Here is a 22,720-nt window from a genome sequence, read left to right as displayed (position 1 = left end):
CATGGGAGACGCTTGTATCATGTGGCTCTAACTCCTCCCCTTGCTATTTAAGGGCAGCATACTGACAACCCTGTTATTTCGTACTCCCTATGACTAGAGTCAGAGTGTCTCACAGTGATTTACTTCACTACTTCTTCAAGTGCTTGCTTATGTCCATTCCATGTCAGATGTGTGTGCCACATGCATCGGTACTGGATATTTTTCCCTCAGTGGTATGTGTAGAGCCGTCTCTAGTGCCTTCTGGGGTTGGGCGCATATGCTCAGGTATAAGAGGTGCCACCAGCCTCCCTGCTTCCCTGTTCTTTCTTACTGTCCATGACAGTGCTGAGAACATCCTCTTGCTTTGGCAAGCTCTTCTAACCCAGTGTTTTTTTCCTTGTAGTAATAGTGCTCATGGTTAAAAGTTAGTTAGTGTAGCTCTTAGTTTACCTGTTATATCGTAGAAACAACCCCACAATGGACATAGCCCCAGGGACGGGGCATGCCCCGGTCCTTAGGATTCAAACCTTGTGTGTCATGCAAGAAACCTGTGTCAGTGAATGACCCTCACCAGAGCGGCCTGAAGTGCTTGGAAATCTCTCACGTGTGAGATAAATGCAAGATCTGTAAAGGGTTCAGACCTCGCACTAAAAAAGAATGGGACATTAGACTGAGAACGCTTCTAAGGGTGTTGGCTCTTAGACCAGTCTCCAAGCCGGGGTTGTTCAGACTCAGTGCAAAGTATATCAGCATAGGTGCTGAGCGCTCCTCTAGCACTGAGTTCCTCCCGGCACTGATTGCCAGTCCTGGTGCCAAAGAAGAAACATAGGAAGACACATATTGGGAGAGGGTGCTCACAGACGCCAAGGAGGGACAAAAAGAACATAGGAGATGAGGCGAGACCCATATTGGGCCACTTGTCTTTGCCAGGACTCGGGTTAATGGCAGCCTTACCCCTTGGAGTTCCCAGCCCAACCCCAGACCCACTGCTGACTCCTGGGAGCTAGAGGGGCACCCGACATCTTACGGTACCATCCATACCAAGGCATTCTAAGTGGCCAGGAACATCCTATCGATTCCTGTGCTGCCAACACCTCGAGAAGGGAGATCCCCACATTGGGACCCCTTGCTAGTATCATCAATTGTGGGGCCATCCAGAGGCAAGCCTGCAGTGGGGCCTCCACAGAGATCTGCAGCACCAAGATATTGCTCCCCGGCCCTGCACAGGCTGCCTACGCCTAGCCAGTGGTCACCAGACTTCCAGCACCAGTCCCCAGCGCCACATCACCAATAGTCAGGTTCACAGCTCCAGTGTCCAGACCTATGATACCGGTCCTCAGAGTTGTGGCATTGGTCCTCTGAACACCGATGCTTATCTCTGGAATCTCAGCACCAGTCCCTGACATGCTGATGTCGGTCACAGGAATACAGCAGCCGGTCTCCGGACACGTGGCACTACCCGACAAGTCCCAGTACCATTCCCTGGTATCGAGACACTACTCCTTCCAGTACAGCGGGGAAGTGGAGGCGACATCAGCACCACCAGGGTCACCAAAATAGGGCTTCTCGGATTTGGAAGGGGAAGAAGTAGCTGTGCCCAAGAGACAGATGACCACTGCAACAGCTGTGGGGACCTGTATGGGAACTTGGCCGCAGGAGCAATGGCCCATGCCATGGCAGTTTTGGAAATCATGGGGGTTTCCTCCTGCCCCAGGGACACATATGCAGCATTCGCTCTCAGGAGCTTCAGAGAGGCAGACAACAGCAGCCACTCCCCCAGCACCTGACTTAGATGTGGAGTCAGACCAAGATGCTGAGGCTTCTGCAGTAGCCCCAGATGGGGTCAGTGAGGGAGGAAGAACTCACCCGTCCACCCTTGCTGGCATCAGCATCATCCTTGCCAGATGAGGCAGTAGTGGTGCGTCCCACCACTATCCTACAAGATGACTTTAGAGTGCACCAAGAGCTGTTCAAGTGGGTAGCCACAAACCTGGGCTTAAAGGCCTTTACCAGCCTTTACCCAAGATCTAGCCTTCCCTTTATTTTCAGACTTTCTTGCACCCTTCTTCCCAGTCTGGACTGCTATAACATTGGACCAATGGGTGTTAAGTACTGTAGAAGTCGGGTACACCATCCAGTTTGTTTCATTCCTACCTTCCCACCCCCCATATCCATCCATCAAAGACCCTTCTCACAAGCAACTTCTCATCTGGGAGGTGCAAGCCCTTATACAAGCCCTCAGACCTGTGTTGCTTGAAGAAGTTGAAGTTTCACATTGTCTCTCTGGCTTTCATCATCCCCTCCCAGGGTCTTGGTGAATGGTGTGCTGCCCTTGACTTAAAGGATGTGTATTTCCATATGTCTATCTTCTGAGCCACAGAAGAGTTCTATGTTTCATAGTGTGAGCCAACACTAAGAATTGTGTAGGCAAATCACATTCTTTGTTTAATTGTCTGAGTAAACTAGAAATAGAGGTACATAGATGTTTCCTTTCTGTTCTTAAGACTGATATAACAAAGGTTTTTGTCTAGAGTATAATATTGTTTAATGATGAATTTCTTTATTGCTTGACATAAGTGGACTCCATTTTGTTAGGTTTTTCCATTTTGCTCTTTTTCTGAACCTTGTACTATTAAATCTAAAAACATCTCGATTAGTTGCTTTTTGGGTATGAGTGTGTGTACGGTGCAAATAGTTAAAGGGAGAGGCACCAGCCCAAATCGTTTGGACAACAAAGAGGGGAGTGAAGACTCCAGCTGCAGCTATCATCCTGACCCTGAAGGCTGAAGAATGCAGATAAATGCCTCCAGTGTAGACTTTAAGGCATTAATTGTGGAGAGCTATCTAGTGACCAAAACTTTGTTGCAGTCAGCTCTGGATGTGGCAGATGCTTCGTCTAGAGTTGTGGCATCAGCTGAAACCATGAGATGGGCCTCTTGGTTGCAAAATTCCACTATAGCTCCAGATGTTTAGTAGAGTATAGAGGACTTGCCCTTTTGTTGGTGGTCTTTTATTGGGGACAAAACCGATGAGACCTTACATTGGTTTAAAGAGTCCCAGTCTGTTTTACGTTCGCTGAGGGTTTATACCCTAGCCACCAAAAGGTGTCATTACAGGGCTCCTCAGCAACAGCAGCAATACTGCTCTCAGGGTTGTTCCGGCAGTTGGCCTTCCTTATTAGACAACAGGATTTCTCCTAGAAAAGACGTAGATTACAGAGTAGATCTTCTGGGTCTAATTTTGAACAGGAAGCTTGCCCTCCACCATCATCAAACAAGCAGCCATTTTGACTTTCAGAACTGGGACAAAATTCCAGTCATGACCTCCATGCCCCAATCTCCTCAGTTCAAGGACAGGCTGTGTCACTTGTACAGTGCTTGGGATGCATAAACATAAACAAATGTGTCTTTAGCACCTTGAGATTGGTTTATGTCATTGTGTCTATGCTTCCCTTTCCCCAGTCCCACTTCAGGGATCCCTCTCCTGAGCCACTGCTCTTCAGCAGGTCCAGACTTTGCTTACTTTGGGAGCTATAGGGGAGGTCCCTCTACAGCATGAGAGAAGAGGATTTTATTTCCACTATTTCCTGGTCCCCAAATCCAAGGGATAGATGAATCCTGTCTATATCCGTGGCCTCAACAAGTACATCAGATACATGACTTTACATAAGGTCACCCTAGCATCTATCCTTCCCATTTTAAATGATGCCTGGTTTACTGCCCTGAATCTTCAGGATGCCATTTCCACATGGCGATTCTCCTTAGCCAAAGGAGGTTTGTGTTGGCAGATTACACCCTTTGACCCTGCTTCCCTTTGGCCTGTCCTTGGATCCAGACATTGTTACCAAATGCATGTCTGTAGTGACAGCATACCTCAGAGAAAAGGGAATTCATATCTTGCCATACCTAATCCTCTTTCATGTCCAGTTCACATTATGTATCTCTGAGCATCTGGGTCTCATCTGAACATAGGGAAATCAATATTAATACCAACTCTAAAAATCAAATTCATTGTGGCCCTACTAATTTCTACAAATTTGAGAGCATTTCTGCTGAACAAATAGTTTTTAGCAATTTGCCAATTATTCTGACACTACAGTCTCAACCCTTGACTATGGTTCATGCATGCCTAAAGTTACAAGGCCGTATGGCCACAAGCACTTTGGTAGCCTTGAATGCAAGACCGTGTCTTCATCCCCTTCATGCGTGGCTGAAGTTCGTCTGTCACCTGAGTTGGCAATCATTGGACAAGTTCGTCAGAGTGCCTCAGTCAATCCTTCATTCCCTACAGTGGTGGACAAGTTGTTGCATTCGCTTGTCCTCCTCCAACCTGGACTATAGTCACTGATAACTCTTCAGTAGGTTGGGGAACACATCTGGAGATATTGAAGATTCTCCCCATATCAATGTCTTGGAACGATAAGCCTTTCACAATGCCTGCCAAACCTTCCGGGATCACTTCAGGGCGCAGTTCATATACTCACTGACAATACCAGAACCAGTATTTTGTGGACAAGTAGGGAGGAGCACGCTCCAAACAGCTTTATCAAGAAGCAATGAAATTCTGGCAGTTCTGTATCAAGGAGAGCATAATTCCTACAGCTGCTCACTTACCCGTGGTCCGGAATCAATTATAGACTAACAGGCTTTAAGGCCAGAAGGGACCGTCATGATAATCTAGTCTGACCTCCTGCACGTCATAGGCCACGGAAATTTACCTGCCCACTCCTAAAATGACCATGACCTCTGGCTGAGTTACTGATGTCCTCAAATCTTGATTTAAAGCCTTCAAGTTACAGAGAATCCACCATTTACTCTAGTTCAAACCAGCAAGTGACCCATGCCCCACACTGCAGAGGAAGGTGAAACTCCCCCCCCCCCAAACTCTCTGCTAATCTGATCTGGGGGAAAATTCCTCTCTGACTTCAAACATGGTGATCAGTTAGACCTTGAGTATGTGGGCAAGCCAACCATTTAGGAAAGAATTCTCTGTAGTAACTCAGAGCCCTCCCCAACTCCAGCCGTTGCAGATATTTGCTAATAACAGTCGCGTATGGGACATATGCCATTATAGGCAATCTTATACCATCCCCTTCATAAACTTACAAGCTCCATCTTGAAATTAGTGTTTTTTTTTTTGGCCCCCTCTGCTCCATTTAGGAGGCTGTACCAGAATTTCACTCCTCTGATGCTTAGAAACCTTTGTCTAATTTCAAGTCTAAACTTGTTGATGGCCAGTTTATATCCATTTGTTCTTGTGCCAACATTAGCCTTTAACTTACATAATTCCTCTCCCTCCCTGATGTTTATTCCCTTTATGTATTTATAGAGAGCTATCAATCGCCCCTCAACCTTGCTTTTGTTAGGCTGAACAAGGCAAACTCCTAAGTCTCCTCTCATAAGGCAGGTTCTCCATTCATCTGTTTGTCCCAGTAGCCCTTTTCTGCACCTGTGCTAGTGTGAAATCATTGTTCTAAAACATGGGAGAATATAAAAGTACACAGTATTTCTCATGAGGTCTTACCAGAGCCTTCCACAATGTTAATAAAACTTTCCTAGGTCTACTAGGTACCTTGCCTGATGCATCCTAGGATGGCATTAGCCCTTTTCATGGCTGCATCACATTGGTGGCTTATAATCATCCTGTGATTGACCAATACACCCATGTCTTTCTCCTCCTCTGTTGCTTCCAACTAAGTCCCCAGCTTATAGCAAAAATTCTTGTTGTTAGCCCCCAAGGGCATGACTTTGCACTATTAAATTGCATGTCTATTACTATTTCTATTTCTATTACTCAAGTTTTCAAGGTCATCCATATCTCCTTATATTATATTCTGGTCCTTCTGCATATCAACAATATCTCCCAACATTGTGTCATCTGTAAATTTTATTACCACACCCCACTTTTTGTGCCAAGTTCATTAATAAAAATACTAAATTAGATTGATCCTAAAACCAATCCCTGGGGAACACCACTAGTAATCTCCCTCCAGCCTGATAGTTCACCTTTCAGTATGGCCCATTGTAGTATCTGCTCTATCCAGTTCCTTACCCACCTTTCGATTCTCATATTAATCTCCATTGTCTACAGTTTAACTAATAATTTCCCATATGGAACTATCAAATGCTTTACTGAAATCTAGGTTGGTTAAATCTACTGAATTTCCTTTGTCTAGAAAATCTGTCATCTTCTCAAAGAAAGATCAAGGTGGTCTGGCACAATCTACCTTTTATAAAACCATGTTGAATTTTATGCCCATTGCCATTTACCTCTATATCTTCAATTACTTTCTCTTTCACATTTGTTCTAAGACGTTGCATACAATGGAGGTCAAATCAGTGGGCCTGTAGTTTCCCAGATCATTTTGCTTTCCATTCTGAAATATAGGTACTATATTTGCAGTTCCCCAGTCATAGGTTACGACCCCTGAGTTTACAGATTCATTAAAGGTCCTTGCTATTGGGATTGCAATTTCATATGCTAATTTCATTAATATTCTTGAACAGAAATTATCTGGGCACCTTAATTTGGTCCCATTAAGCTGTTTGAGTTTGGCTTCTACTTAGGATGTGAGAACTGCTGGTTTTGTATTCTCATTTTCATTAACCACCCTGACACTGTCCCCAAACGCCTCATTACCCTTACTGAAAACTGGTTTAGGTGTTGGGTCATACTCTGCTGGCAAATCACTGCAGTTGGAATTTCTCCCAGGATCATGAGTGGTCTCTGAAGCCCCTGTATGCTGAGGTCCATCTTTGCAGAATGGGGCATTCTGACTGTTGATCCCTCTGTAACAAGAGACAAGAAATGCCATCAATTTTGCTCTCAAGCAGGTTTCATCTCAGGCTCCCAAACCGATGCCTTCCACTTCGGTTGGGGACTAGCTCTGATATACACTTTCCCCCCTAGTTCCAGTCATCCCACAACTGAAGTTGGATCATGCCAAACTGATGATCATTGCTCAATCTTGGCTGAGGCAACTTTGTTGTCTGACCTTCTCAGTCTCTTGTTCAGCCTCCCATATTTCTTTCTCTTTATCTCAACCACTTGACTTCAGTACCACAGTCAAGTTTTGCACTTAGCACTCTACATCTCATGGTGTGGATGTTGCTTGGCTGGATGAGGAGGAAAGAATAATTTTCAGAAACTGTTCAACAGGTGTTGCTTAACAGCAGGAGGCCTTCTAAAAGGGCAACTTAGTGGGTCAACTGGAAGTGATTTTCAATTTTGTCACTTGTTCGGGGAATTAGGCCAATGCTGACCTGCATTCAGGACATTTTGGAGTACCTATTACAACTTTAGTCTTCTGGTCTCTCACTCAGTTCATTGAGGATTCACTTAGCAGTGATCTCAGCATTTCATCTGCCCTTGCAAGGGAAGTCAGTTCTCTCAAATCCCATGATAGTGTGATTTCACCTGCTTGGGAATGAGCTGGTTCCCATGTGGGAACTTAATATTGTCCTGGCTGCCCTTCTGGGGTCTCTTTCGAATCCCTGGCAACCTGTTATGTCCCTCCTGTGCCAGAAGATGGCCTTCTTTGTGACTATAATGTCTCAAAGCATGTGAGCTACAGGCCTTAATGGCAGAGCCCACATACATGCCGTTTTTCGAGGACAAAGTGGCCCTATAGCCACATCCAAAATTTTTGTTGGAAGTAGTTTTAATTTCACCTTAACCAAACTATTTATTTACTGGTGTTCTTTTCTAATCCATTCTCCAATAAAGATGAACAGCAGTTTCACATGTTGAATGTGAGGTAATGTTTGTCGTTTTTACCTAGCAAGAATAATTAAGCCTTTTTGGGTATCACCTCATCTGTTTGTCTCCTCATAGACTTTAAGGTCAGAAGGGACCAATATGATCATCTAGTCTGATCTCCTCCACAATGCAGGCCACAGAACCTCACCCATCCACTCCTGTAATAGATCTCTGACCTATGACTGAGTTTTTAAATTCCTCAAATCATGGTTTAAAGACTTTAAGGTATAGAGAATCCACCAGCAAGTGAGCCGTGCCCCATGCTACAGAGGAAGGCGAAAAACCCCCAGAGCCTTTGCCAATCTGCCCTAGGGGAAAATGCCTTCCCAAACTGAAGATTGAATGAAACAGGTTGAATGAAGGGTCAGTGTCTCTGTGCAAACAATCTCCAGGTGGATAACTTCCTGCATTACGTCAGCATATGAAATTGCTCAGACCATGCCTCCACAGAGTCTGCAAGCTCATTCAGTGAGGGCCCAAGTGACTTTGATAGCATTCTTCAGTGATGTTTCAGTATTGGACATTTGCAGGGCTGCTGCCTTCTATACAAACTTTTACTAAGCACTAAGAGATTACCATTGCATCTAGGTTGGATGCAAACTTTGGGAAGGCAATCCTGCAGTCATTATTTAAGTAGACTTTGAGCCCCACCTCCTGCAAGTACTGCTTGTGAGTCACCTGAATGGAATACATCTCTATGACCAATTTAAGAAGAAAAGCTGGTTACTTACTTGTATTGTACCTGTTGTTCTTTGAAGATGTGGCTGCAAATGTATATTCCACAATCCATTCTCTTCGCCTCTGTGTCGGAGTCTCTACTCTTGACATTCGACATGAAGGAACTGAAGGGGTCGGGGCAGCGCTGCCCTTAAATAGCCTGGGAGGGACTAGAGCCACAGTGTGAGAGCACCGCCCCATAGGTACTGGTAGACAGGTGACTTGGATGCATGCACACCTGAGTGGAATGCATATCTGCATCAACATCTCAAAGAACAACAGTTGCAATACAGGTAAGAAGCCGTCTTTTCCCTTCCCTTTGTCATGCCAGATAAGTTAATTCCTTATGTATATTTTATATTACAGTAGCAGCTGGAGACCCAACTGAGATTGGGCCACCTACATATATAAAAGACAGTCTCTATTTCAAAGAGTTTACAAACTAAGTAGAGAAGACAAAGGATGAGAAAAAGGAAAACCACCTCAGATAATTTTAAATTATTGACGGAACTTGTTCAAATAGGTGGAGAATTTGGGAACATTTGTATTTACTGAGTGTCTATTTTGTCATCATGATGTTACACAATGTATGTTTTAGTAAAATTGCTAGATCACATGTCACTGAAATAAGTTTCCTGAAATCTATTTTAATTATAATTGCAGTACAAAAATTGAAAAGGAAAAAAGAGAACATGCAAAACAGCATGGGATGATACGAACAGAGATAACAGGAGCTGAGATAGCAGAAGAAATGGAGAAGGAAAGGCGGCTATTTCAGCTCCAGATGTGCGAAGTAAGAAACAACTTTCACCATTTAATTATGTCACATACTTTAATAGAATTGTCCTCTGGGTCCTTTTTAGAGAGAGGTGATGAAATTCTCTTGGTGATGTAATCCGACTGTCAGGTGGCTGAACTATATTAAAGATACTTGTTGTGGAAATCCTGTGCAAGACATAGCTTCACCATCATCTCGTGTTGAGTTTCAGTCCTCTGTTTAGACTGTTAGAGTAAGGATCTCAGACTAAAGAAAACATATCATGGAAGTCGTTTTTTCAGTCTTGGTGCAAAGCACTGCTGTTCAGGATGTCTTTTCTGACATATTGTTTTTAAAAATAGGAATTATTTGGTTCAGATCCTGTGGTGATGCCTATTAAACTGACAGATGTTTGGGACATGTTAGTTCACTGAATGTTAATTTACAGTGATCTCTTCTGAAATATTTATTGTTAATTTTTAAAATTGTTCTCTTTATATTCAATTTGAGGAGAAAACAATTAGAATTTAATAAAATGAGGAATGCACTAATAATTGTGGTGTAATGAAAAGGCATGTCTTTCTACAGTTTGAGAGGAAAAAAAAATCCTGCATTTATGGCAAACTTGTTTCAGAAATTGTTAAAATTATTTCATTTGGGAGTTCTAAAAACATACTAATTTATTTTGCATACTCAGGTGTTAATCATTGTGTTCTCTAAATCAGCAACAAGGTAATCACAGAGTTAAAATTATTGAATTAGTTGAACAGACTAGAAACAGATGCTCTCCTGTTTGAACATAGCTGAAGACCTAACATATAATTATCAACTGCAAGTTCTGTTTTTATTTCTACAGTATCTTATTAAGGTTAATGAAATCAAGACAAAAAAAGGTGTGGACCTTCTACAAAATCTTATTAAGTATTATCATGCACAGTGCAAGTAAGTATAATGCTTTGGATTGTTAAATCCAATATTTCAGTTAAACAAATGTTTCTCTATCTCATTTTGCTATGTTCTCTTGATGGTATCTGTCTTGTGATGGGCTATTGCAGCATTTGAGACTTTTCTGCAGAATAAATCTGACAATAGAAATGTGAATATTGTCTAGTTTTGCCTCAGGTCCAGATAATGTCTATTTGAAGCAGACTGCTAAATTGGGCCATTTTAGACTTAATGGTGAGTGCTGTCTATGCATTGAGGACAAATCCTCATCCCATTGAATTTGATTTTAAAACATCAAGATAATTCAGTTATTTTAAAACAGATTTTTAACTGGTTCTTAATGGGGACAAAGTAACATGCTTAAGAACCCAGAATACACAAGGAATCTAGAGCAGCAGCTTTCCTTGTTGTTTTACCTTTAATTTATTGTATTTGCAATATTTTTAGTAAATTAAGGTGTAATCTGCTGATATCATTTTTTTAGTCCCTGAACTGTTTGAAGCATTGTAATGAACACCTAACCATATAAGCATAGTTTTGATTATGGTGGTTCTTAATGCTATTGCTTCAGTTTTTTGTTAATTCAATTGAATCATACCTACAGCAAAATAATAACTTCTGAATACAACTGAAACAACTACCAGATGATCTTAAAATGATACCTGTACAAATACAAAATATATTTTATATTTGATTTTTAAGCGATGGATTACTGACTTATTCAATGTAACTTTTAAAAATCAGACACATTTTACAGTGAATGTTCAGTTTTTCAGAAAGAATGTTGAAACACTTCATCAGTGGCCCTGCTCACAGATTTTACTTTTTTGTTTTGTTTTTGTTTTAATGGCATCAGAAATTTTCAGCATAACTGTAAAGTATTCCATTTAATATCAGTAGGGTGAAGTGACTGGATTTCAGTAGAGAACATCCTAGCTCTCTTATGTGTATCCATAACTTCTTACTAGTGAAACAGCCTGAAGATAATGTTCTGTAAGGCCATATCAAAATTTGCATCTCTCATTATGATTCCCAGTTTCTCACTCTTTGGGAATGTGAGGGTTCAGAGGTATTTTTTGTATTTTTCAACAGTGATCCATCAGGTTAATTAGGGAATAGCTTTGACTGGTCCAAATACTGTTTGCTCTCTCTAGTTTTCCTCCAAGGGGAAAGATGGGTGACTACAATGTGACCAACTTAAATAGGGATTCCACAGGCAAGTAAAGAGCTGATTCCTCTAAAAAGTAAAGAGGAAAACAGAGAGAGAGGTAGGTCTAGTGAAAAGGCAGCACAGCCCTCTGATGCTGTGTAGGAAGCAGATTTTAACTCTCAAAGTAGATGGAGCTGGAATATAATAAACAGGTAACTTGCTTACTTGTACATAAGAATAATTAGTATTTACATAGCACTTTTAATCTTTAAAACCATTTTACAAACAAGTAATCTTCTCAGCATCCATGTGAGATAAGTAGATAAGTGGTAAATTATTTCAATAGAATAGGAGCGTGAAGGCAGACCTTACCAAAACAAGACTTTAAGATTCTTTTGTCTTGAATTGATGCACAAGATGAGAGATATCTCATGTAGAGTTATGCGAGAGAGAGAGAGAGAGTAAAGGAATTGCCGAAGAGAAAAATGTTTACTAGCAGTAATAAAATAGAAAAATGAAATTTATCTCTATTAATGTTGGTATCTAAGGGTAGAGTCAGTGTTACCACTTTTGTCAGCAGAAAAGATTTAAGGGAGAGTGTGTCATTGAAATCTGAAGAGAAATACACTGATTAGAACCTTGTGTCTCTGGTGGATAGATTAGGGACTACTTCATTTAAAATAAATATTTAAATTGACAGAGATTAAAATTCTGTTTATCTACAATGGTTTGTATGTCCTATGTCTAGCTGTCAGTTGATTAATCTAGTAATGCAGTTTGGATGAATGTGTGGGGTTTGTAGAGTTTTATGAGACTCATACCTGTAGGCTTTTGCAATGTGTGTACCCTGTGAATATGTATTTCTCATTCTTTTTACATGACATCACTGTATACTCTAAAGTCTGAAATGCTAAAACTAAATCAAAACGGTATGCAAAGCAGTTTCAAGATTAACTCAATTGTAAAATTATATATATTTTGGTATACTGTATATTCATGCAGCAAGGGATATTTCATAGAATCATAGAATCATAGAATATTAGAGTTGGAAGGGACCTCAGGAGGTCATCTAGTCCAACCCCCTGCTCAAAGCAGGACTAACCTCAGCTATATCATCCCAACCAGGGCTTTGTCAAGCCTCAGCTTAAAAACCTGTAAGGATGGAGATTCCACCACCTCCCTAGGTAACCCATTCCAATGCTTCACCACCCTCCTAGTAAAAAACTTTTTCCTAATGTCCAACCTAGACCTCCCCCTGCAACTTGAGACCGTTGCTCCTTGTTCTGTCATCTGCCACCACCGAGAACAGCCTAGCCCCATCCTCCCTAGAACCCCCTTTCAGGTAGTTAAAAGCCGCTATCAAATCCCCCCTCACTCTTCTCTTTTGCAGACTAAACAAGCCCAGTTCCCTCAGCCTCTCCTCATAAGTCCTGTGCTCCAGCCCCCTAATCATTTTGGTTGCCCTCCGCTGCACTCTCTCCAAATTGTCCACATCTTTTTTGAAGTGGGGGGCCCAAAACTGGACACAGTATTCTAAATGCGGCCTCACCAATGCCGAATAGAGGGGAATAATCACTTCCCGTGACCTGCTGGCAATGCCCCTCCTAATGCAGCCCAATATTCCATTAGCCTTCTTGACAACCAGGGCACACTGCTGACTCATATCCAGCTTTTTATCCACCGTTACCCCCAGGTCCTTTTCTGCAGAGCTGCTGCCCAGCTCGTCGGTCCCCAGTCTATAGCTGTGCATGGGATTCTTCCTTCCTAAGTGGAGGACTCTGCACTTGTCCTTGTTGAACCTCATTAGATTTCTTTTGGCCCAATCCTCCAGTTTGTTTAGGTCACTCTGTATCCTATCCCTACCTTGCAGGGTATCTACCACTCCCCCCAGCTTAGTGTCGTCCGCAAACTTGCTGAGGGTGCAATCTACCCCATCCTCCAGATCATTAATAAAGATGTTGAACAAAACCGGCCCCAGGACCGACCCCTGGGGAACTCCGCTTGTGACCGGTTGCCAGCTAGACATGGAGCCATTGATCACTACTCGTTGAGCCCTATGCTCTAGCCAGTTCACTATCCATTTTATAGTCCATTCATCCAACCCATACTTCTTTAACTTGCTGATAAGAATACTGTGAGAAACCGTATCAAAAGCTTTGCTAAAGTCAAGGTATATCACATCCACCGCCTTCCCCACATCCACAGAGCCAGTCACCTCATCATAGAAAGCAATCAGGTTGGTCAGGCATGACTTTCCCTTGGTGAATCCGTGTTGACTGTTCCTGATCACCTTCCTCTCTTCCAAGTGCCTTAAAATGGATTCCTTAAGGACCTGCTCCATGATCTTTCCAGGGATTGAGGTGAGGCTGACCGGTCTGTAGTTCCCCGGATCCTCTTTCCTCCCTTTTTTGAAGATGGGCACTATATTTGCTTTTTTCCAGTCCTCAGGGACCTCCCCCTGTTGCCACGAGCTTTCAAAGATAATAGCCAATGGCTCTGAAATCACCTCAGCCAACTCCCTCAGCACCCTCGGGTGCATTGCATCCGGCCCCATGGACTTGTGAATGTCCAATCCTTCTAAATAGTCTTGAACCTGTTCCTTCAGCACTGCGGGATGTTTGCCTCCTTCCCATTCTGTGCCACCCAGTACAGCAGTCTGGGAGCTGATCTTGTCTGTGAAGACAGAGGCAAAAAAGGCATTGAGTACCTCAGCTTTCTCCACATCCTCCGTCACTAGGTCGCCTCCCTCTTTCTTTAAGGGGCCTACACTTTCCCGAATCTTCCTCTTGTTGGCAACATGCCTGTAGAAACCCTTTTTGTTCCCCTTCACGTCCCTTGCTAGCTGCAACTCCAATTGTGCTTTGGCCTTCCTCATTTCATTCCTGCACGTTCGAGCAGTGTTTATATAATCCTCCCTAGTCATCTGACCAAGCTTCCACTTCTTGTAAGCTTCTTTTTTGTGTTTAAATTCACCAAAGACTTCTTTGTTAAGCCAAGCTGGACGCCTACCATATTTACTATTCTTTCTGCACATCGGGATGGTTTGCTCTTGTGCCCTCAATAAGGTCTCCTTAAAATACAGCCAGCTCTCTTGGGTTCCTTTCCCCCTCATATTAGCCTCCCAGGGAATCCTGCCCATCAGTTCCCTGAGGGAATCAAAGTCCGCTTTTCTGAAGTCCATGGTCCGTATCCTGCTGTTCCCCTTTCTTCCTTTCATCAGGATCCTGAACTCGACCATCTCATGGTCACTGCTGCCTAGGTTGCCACCCACTTCTACTTCCCCTACCAAATCTTCCCTGTTTGTGAACAGCAGGTCAAGAGAAGCACGGCCCCTAGTTGGTTGCTCCAGCACTTGCACCAGGAAATTGTCAGCGACACTCTCCAAAAACTTCCTGGATTGTTTGTGCTCTGCTGTATTGCTCTTCCAGCAGATGTCAGGGTGATTGAAGTCTCCCATGAGAATCAGGCCCTGTGAACTGGAAACTTTCCCCAGTTGAGTAAAGAAAGCCTCATCTACCTCATCCTCCTGGTCTGGTGGTCTGTAACAGACACCCACCACGACATCACACTTATTGTTCTTGCTTCTAAGCTTAACCCAGAGACACTCAACTGACTTATCTCCAGTTTCATACTGGAGCTCAGAGCAGTCATAGTGCTCTCTTACATACAGTGCAACTCCTCCCCCTTTCGCCCCTGCCTGTCCTTCCTGAACAGTTTATACCCATCCATGACAGCGCTCCAATCGTGAGAGTTATTCCACCAAGTCTCAGTTATTCCAATCATGTCGTAGTTTCTTGACTGTGAAGAATTAAAATATAACATTCATATTTTTAAAGTGTTTTAACATTAGAGCTGTGTGGAAACTATATTCCATCAGATGGTTTCAGATAATTTACTGATAGTGTAAAGTAATGTATGAAATAGGAATATTTTTTTTGTTTCTATCTGAGGGAAGAATGGGTATAAGTTATCTATAATTTTCAATGTAAGGTTCAATAATTTGTTTTACAGAAATTTCATATATTGCTGATAAATCACAGATCTTTTCCATTACAGTTTCTTCCAAGATGGCTTGAAAACAGCTGATAAATTGAAACAGTATATAGAAAAGTTGGCTGCTGATTTATATAATGTAAGTAATTTGACGTAGTATAATGTCTGAAAGTAGGAAAACGTTTTTGCTTCTTTATGTGAATTCAGTCTAAGTGCTATCAGTAAATTCAAATAACTAAATAGTGAAACTAAATAGCTAACAATATAATCTATCTTCACATTTACACTGTAAAAATAAAAAAAGTGTTCCTTCAAGCCTCAACTGTAACTAAAATGCTGGGACAAGCCATCTTAGTTGTTTGCCAAAACCTTTGCTTTCTGTAAGTTATACTATGATTTATTTTGAGAGGAAAAAGTTATCTAGTCAGATGCAGAAAGAGGCTTTTGAGTATTGTACCCATGTGGACAGTGCTGGATTGGTATTCTTGGGTCACATATTCACTAATATAGCACTAATTTTAGCTAATACTCTGGTTTTCAAAATGGACTGCTTGACAATACAGACTTAATTTGGAATTGCATGCAGCACAGGTTTTGATGAGTGAATTATGCAGTTCTATAATCTCTCAAATACTAGTATTGCAAATTATGATTGCTGATTGGGAGGCAAGAAGTGATACAGAATCAGAGCTCAATGTCACCAAATCATTTTTATATTTCACAATCTGAAGTTACAGGGTATATCTACACTGCAAAAAACAAATATGGCAGTATTTCTCAGAGCCTGGGGCAACTGACTTCACCTCATGGAGCTCTCCTAATGGGGCTGAAAATTGCTAGCAGTGTAGACATTCCCGCTATGGCAAAAGCTCAGGCTCTGAAGTCCAGGAATGGTGGAGGGTCTTAGAATTTGAGCTCCAGCCTGAACAGGAACATTTACACTACTATTTTTAGTACTGTAATAGAGCCCCGCAAGCCTGAGTCAACTGACCCACACTGTAAGACTGACTGACACAGGTTGGTTGGTTTGTTTTTGCAGTGTAGACATATCCATGATAATCCCATTAGCTTTTGTAGCCTATTAATCTGCGGGCATAATGTGCTAAAATCTCATTCTGGGAGCAAGTTGATGATACAAAAGTAAGGGAGGTGTCATTTGATTTGTAAAAATCTACAGAATCATATTCAGTGGTGTCACCCTTTGGTGAAATTTTGATAATACAGTATAATCGGAAATGGGTCGAATTGGGTATCATTCAAAAGTCCTTTCTCCCATGAACACAATGGTGCCAAACATGACAAATCTAGAACATCTGTGTAGATATATATTCAAGAAAATGCTTACAAACCAACATTTTTAAATTATACTTTAACACAAGGATGCATTGCTTACATAAAAAGACATTGATATTTCGTAATACTAGGGAAATTAGCCTTGATATGTAGGACTGATAACATGTATTCATCATCAGTGTTGTCTTTGTCTAGGGCATCACTGCTACACACGTTGTCACATTGATCCTTGTACATGCCACATCGCACATCTCTGCAAGGCAAACTGCTGGCCAAACATTTGCAGAGTGCTGAGTATCTCATCATTGTATACGAGCATTTGATTAGTTGAAGGATTGATTCAGAAATGTGTGGTATTTGACACATAACTGATGTGATCAGTCTCTCCTCCAAGACCCATTGATGCCCAATAGGGGAGGGTAGTTCTGGATGCGCTTGATCATCCCAAAGCCATTTCATTACTTGATGATTTGCCCTCTTGGTAGTAGGTATAAACATACCACTAATCAGTGGCAACTTTTCTCTTTCTGCTTCCTAGAAAATGTCCACCAGTGTAGCTCTGCAAGTATCATAATTTTGGTCTTCGAATGGTAAATTCAGCATATGAATTTGGCAGCATGCCAGCTTTTAATATTGAATGATAGGAACACATCTCTGAGAGGTATACTGTGATTCTATTCTCCAACAGCAGGGACAAAAACAGAATCTTAGGGAAATATTGGGTAGCATCTCACAGAGAGCACTAGAACATCTGTGTCTTGTGCAAAAATCTGGATTTTAGTAGTATTTCTCTGTGGCATTGATGGCATGCAAGATAATTTTAGTGTCAGCCTTGTCATTGAATTACAAAGAAATTCCACCGAACAGTGCAAGGCAGCAGTTTCATTATGCCATGAGACAACAATTCTTTGAGAATTCTTCACATGCTGGAGCATTTTCTTGCAAGTTATGTGGTTAACTTGTCCTTCGTGTGAATATGAGACAGTTGCTTCTTCATTGTGATGCTGGAGATGTTTGTGGAGTCAATGATTTTGTATTGGACATGTGCATACCATGGAGTATCTTCTTTCTGGTAATGTTTTTAACTGATTGCTCCACATAGATGTCAAACATAATATGGACCTCATCATTTGTTCAGTATTTTCTTTGTAGCCTCATACTGAAGTGTTCAGCCAAATCTCAGCAGTTGTGAACAGTTTCTGGTTTGTCAAAAGCTTGTACTTCAGCTATATAATCTTTCAGCTGTGCTGAAAGGCCTTTGCTGGCATAAGGTACCAGTCATGTTATTAGCAGGTGCTGACTTAGGAAGACTGTGCTAGTTAGGCATTAGTTTGCTTTTTGCCTGGCACATATGCATTGTTCTTCGCATTAGATCCTCAGTTGTGGTACCATGGAAAGCTCATACTTTCTCAAAGTCTCACATATATCAGTATCATTCTGAGATCTGGACACAACCAGGAGATGAGTAAAGAATTACCTATCTGCAGTTAGCTCTGTAATAATCCCTGCCAGCTTCACTCTGACTTTCTTCTTCATATTTGAGCACCACTTTAGTTTATTCTTCTTGGTTAGAACCTGTAGAGTAATGAAGCCTTGGATATTCTTTGCATTTTGAAGGCTTCATTCAAGTCATGACCCAGAGTATCCATTCGACTGACATCTTTAGTAATCACATCACTTGAAGACTTGATATTAATGAGCTCCGATCTGTCATGTGCAGATCAGTTTTCAGTGAGAGTAAAATCATCCTTTAGCTTTAAAATGTACCCTGCTTGACATTTAACAGCAGCTAATGAGTAAGGATAAGATCTTGCCACGGAGGTCACAGAAGTCATGGATTCCAGACACCTCCATGAAGTTATCCGTTTCATCTTCTGGGGGCTGTGAAGACTGGAGTTCTCAGTCGCCACAGGCAGCAAGAGTCCTGGAGTGGGGGGGGGAGGGAGGGATCCCTGTTGCTGTCCTCCAGGACGGGTGTCAGGACCCCAGCTTTGAGCCATCATTGGTGGCAGAGACCTCATGGCTCTGAGCTGTGGCTAGTGGGAGGACTTCGGAGCGCCAGGGTCCCCTGAGCTCTGGGGTCCCCACCACCCATGGTGGCTGACAGCAGGGGTCCCCAGAACTCTGAGCCACCTCAGGGGGCCCCCGCAGTTCCCAGCTGATGTGTGCTGCAGGGGAGCCCCGCAGCCCTGAGCCGGTGCAGGCACAGGCCCCACAGCTCCGAGCTGTGGGCAGCAGGGAGACCTCAGAGTTCCAGGCTCCCTCCACTACCCCATGCAGCTCTGAGCTGTGGGGTCGATGGTGGGAGGACCCTGTAGCCATCAACCATGGCGGGCGAACCCTGGAGTTGTCAGCATCTGCAGGTGCTGGAGGAACCCTGCTGCCCTCAGCCATGAGAGGTGGTTGGAGGACCCTGCTGCCCCAAGCCACCACGGGGGGACCCTGGAGCTCCGAACCCGTGTGGGCAGTGGGCCCAGCAGTTCCAAGCCATGGACAGTGAGGGGACATCAGAGCCCTGGGGTCCCTCTGGTGCCTGTGGCAGCTCTGAATTCTGGGTTCCCCATCACCCGTGGTGGCTGGTGGCAGTTCTCCGGAGTGGTGGCTCCGGAGTTCTTAGCTGCCATGAGTGCTCCTATCCGCAGCTCCCAGCCATGGAGGGACCCTGGAGCTGGCGGCAGGCCTCCCAGTCACTGTGCTTCCGCCCCACCCCTAGCTCCCAGCCGCTGTGCCCCTTCTCCCCCCCCTTGGCAGCTCTCAGCTAATGCTGTGTTGTTTTTAGTAAAAGTCACAGACAAATCATAGGCTTCTGTGAATTTTTGTGTATTGACTGTGACCTGTCGTGACTTTTACTAAAAATAACTGTGAGAAAATCTTAAACTGACTAATGAGTCTAAAAGATGTTTGGTTACTTCTGGGAAGTCATCACAGCTATGCTTAATGTTTCGTTTGAAATTTGATGAAGTTCTGGGATTGTCTGGAAAAACCAGGAAAGAGCATTTGGTTACCATTATGCGCACCAACCTGCCAATGACTTTCAGAGCTCTGTTTTTGTGTTTTAGGGCATTGTGTGAACCATGTAGACAGAAGAGGCCAAGAGACAACCTTCTAACATCCAAATTTCCTTTTCAGAATTTCTCCCATATGTCAGGATCAGACTTTTCTACACCTCTTATTCAGGTTTGGCATCATCTGTGGATCCCTGAAACTCCCACATGCTGCAGGACAAAATGCTTTTCTGTAAAAATTTAGCAGCTGCAAACAGAGTCTTCATATTACTGTTGAAATCAGCTTTTTTTTTTTTTTGCTTTTGGTAGTGCCATATCTTTTAAGTATATGTGCTCTGATTAATTTCTGTGTACAGGATTGCAAAACAATGTCTCTGTAGCCCACAGTTTATCTTAAATAAATGCTCTAAGAGCCATTCTGCTAAACATTTGTTCTTCTTCAATCCTGTTCAAAGCACCTATTTCTCTGTATTTAGCCTCTGCATCAGCCATTACCACCACTTTCCCATTCATTGCAGCCTCTGCGAGTGAACTCCAGTTGAGTCATACAGTTTGCAGTAGTAAAGTCAGTATTCGTTTCTATTGCTTTTATCTTTTGATTTAACACATTACAGCGTTCTGGGAATACTCAATTTGATAGGAAGTGTTGTATATGTGGGTGTCTTTTGGGTCAATACACCCACTTATCTTTCCAGGGAATGTTCTCGCTAAGGGTGACTGCTTCATACAGTTTCTCACTTGTCTCATGTGTTGAAACTGTGCTTAACCAATGCTTTTGGGCTTCTGGCTTACTGGAGAAGAAGCAGGTCTTCTCAAAACATATGCCATGGGAACTAGTATAAGGTGAGTCTTGCCCACAGCTAGCACGTCCTGACATTTTCAACTTTTTCCTGGTGCTCTATGTACTTCCTCTCCAGCATTGTCAAATTCAGTTTATGGGTGCACTTATAGCAGTTAAGGTGCCACCGAGCATTGTATTTAACCAGGTCCTCCACAGTTGTATTCTCCGAAGATCCAGCTATTAGTCAGTACTCTTTGTCTCCCTGTTAATGCCTAAAAAGGATCATGACCAAAGTAAAAAAATACGGATTTTGTAATGAATTACTTTGGGATTGTAATTAATTATGTTATGTTATATACATTATGTAACTATATGCATACCATTTGCAGATGGATTCCAGTAATTTCTGGCTGGACACTGACGTCTTAACCAGTACCTCATTACAACTCTTTTGGCATAATAAATAAAGCTGATAATCAATACCACTGAACTGCTTCTTTTTTGCCGATGATGGCAAATCAACTTGAAGCTGTTGTTCCAATTAGTAATCTGTAACATTAAAAAAAATTATCAGGTATGTTCTGGGCATTAACTGATATAACACAGTACTGTCGGTCAAGGGCCACAATTTAACATTGTGAGGGCTGCATGTTTGACATGCCTGTGTGAAAGCATAATTTTTTAAAAATATTATAAAACATTTTCTTAAATATATATTTGCATAATTCTATGTTTGTCATGTTTGGTACCATTGCTTTTGTTGGAGAAAGGGCTTTCAAATGATACCCAGCTCAATCCATTTCCAATGACACTGTATTATCAAAATTTCCACCAACTGGAGGACCTGGACCTGTGAGCCAGGATGGCAGCGATCGCTCCCGTCATGCCGCAGTGGGTGACATTATTGAAACTGAGATACTGTAGACTTTTACAAATCAGATGACACCTCCCTTATCTTTCTATCATTAATTTGCGCATAGAATTACACATGCTCCCAGACTGTATGTGGTTGAATGAAATTGTTTCCATCTCCAGTCTAGTTATAAACCGTATGTCAAGCTTATTTGAAATACTAAGACTTCGGAGACTAATTTGGCTGTGTTAACTATAACGAACCATTAACATGTGACAAGAAAGTGCATTCTATCCATTTATGGAGACTGAAGACGCTATTTCTCAGTATATACTATGTATATATATATTTACTTTGGCTTGCTTTTGAGGTATACATGTATGGAGGATAAATACATAAGGAACAGGTATTGCATGTTTAAATTAATTTTCATGGGTGACTATAATGGGCTTTGAGTGGCGGGGCGTGTGTCACAGTCCTTTGTTTGTCTCTGGTGCTCCTACAGGCTGCTGGCCATCCTTGTTGGGTCTTCAGTGGCTTAGCCTTCCAGCCCAGTCACAAAGTTTGAATGAAGCCTTTCTGGGGTATTAGAGTCCAATAATTAAACAGTCTGTTTGCCCTCACTAAGGTCTTCAACCCCGGCTCTGGGCCCTTTTTAAGTTGGGCTGTTTGTTCAGGCTTTTGAATAAAGTCTGTCTCCTTCTTGGGGTTTTTTATACTTTACCTGTGGCTGGTTGGGGAACCCAGACCAACCCACTATTCTGGGTTCCAACCCAGGAACCCTATACACAGCGGCTGATTACTGCTTACTGCAATCCATTGCTGCTGTTTCTCTGGTCCTCTTCCTACCAAGCCCCTTTTATCTCCAGTCCTATATCAGGGCCAGCATCCTCAGGTTCTTCTCTATCTCCAAGCCATAGAGGAGCACTCTTCCTCACTCCTCTGGTCTCAGCCAGGAACTGACCTGCTAAGACTCTGCAGCTCCTGTTATTTGAGCCTGCTGGGTTCTGATGGGCTTGGCTATCCCTAACCCTTTTAGACCTTGGATGACCAGGTTTCTTTTGTTTCCAAGATGGCTGCTCCAGTGAGGCCTCTCTAGGAAGGTCTGGAGGACTCACCTTCATTGCTCTTTTTCTCCCATCTCACTGCTTCCTGAGGCAGGCGTAGCAGAGCAGTAGGGCCTCAAGGAGGGGCCATGAAGGCTGAATACACCCTTTCACCATTGACAAATTTTGGTGAATTAAAACTTTGAAGATAAAAGCTGCTTTTAGAAAAGGAAATAATATCAGTAATTTTTCCTTCCACAGATAAAGCAGACACAAGATGAAGAAAAAAAACAGCTAACTGCACTCCGAGACTTGATAAAATCCTCTTTACAGATTGATCAGAAAGAGGTAGGTAATTTCAGTGTGTTTTACTTTCAGCAGAATGTAAATTGTATGAAGTCTGAGTTGAAAACTGACTTATATAGGCATAATTTCTTTATGCA

At 42.5% G+C, this 22,720-nt stretch overlaps 1 protein-coding gene across 2 annotated transcripts in view; it reads left to right on the top strand.

Annotated features, from left to right (window-relative positions):
• ASAP1 (ArfGAP with SH3 domain, ankyrin repeat and PH domain 1) overlaps window positions 1-22,720 on the top strand; it is a 297,252-nt gene that overhangs the window by 148,317 nt on the left and 126,215 nt on the right. For both annotated transcript variants that reach the window (XM_067531501.1, XM_067531494.1), the window contains exons 7-10: window positions 9,118-9,247; window positions 10,068-10,153; window positions 15,363-15,438; window positions 22,539-22,625. In XM_067531501.1, coding sequence (XP_067387602.1) covers window positions 9,118-9,247; window positions 10,068-10,153; window positions 15,363-15,438; window positions 22,539-22,625 — 379 coding nt within the window. The remainder of the gene's footprint in view (window positions 1-9,117; window positions 9,248-10,067; window positions 10,154-15,362; window positions 15,439-22,538; window positions 22,626-22,720) is intronic.

Source organism: Emydura macquarii, unplaced genomic scaffold (assembly GCF_026122565.2).
Source record: "Emydura macquarii macquarii isolate MOO-44397 ecotype Brisbane River unplaced genomic scaffold, CSIRO-AGI_Emac_v2 contig_369, whole genome shotgun sequence".
In the NCBI taxonomy this organism is placed as follows: Eukaryota; Metazoa; Chordata; order Testudines; family Chelidae; genus Emydura; species Emydura macquarii.
The sequence above is the reverse complement of the archived record's forward strand: the minus strand, read 5'-3'. Positions and strand labels throughout refer to the sequence as shown.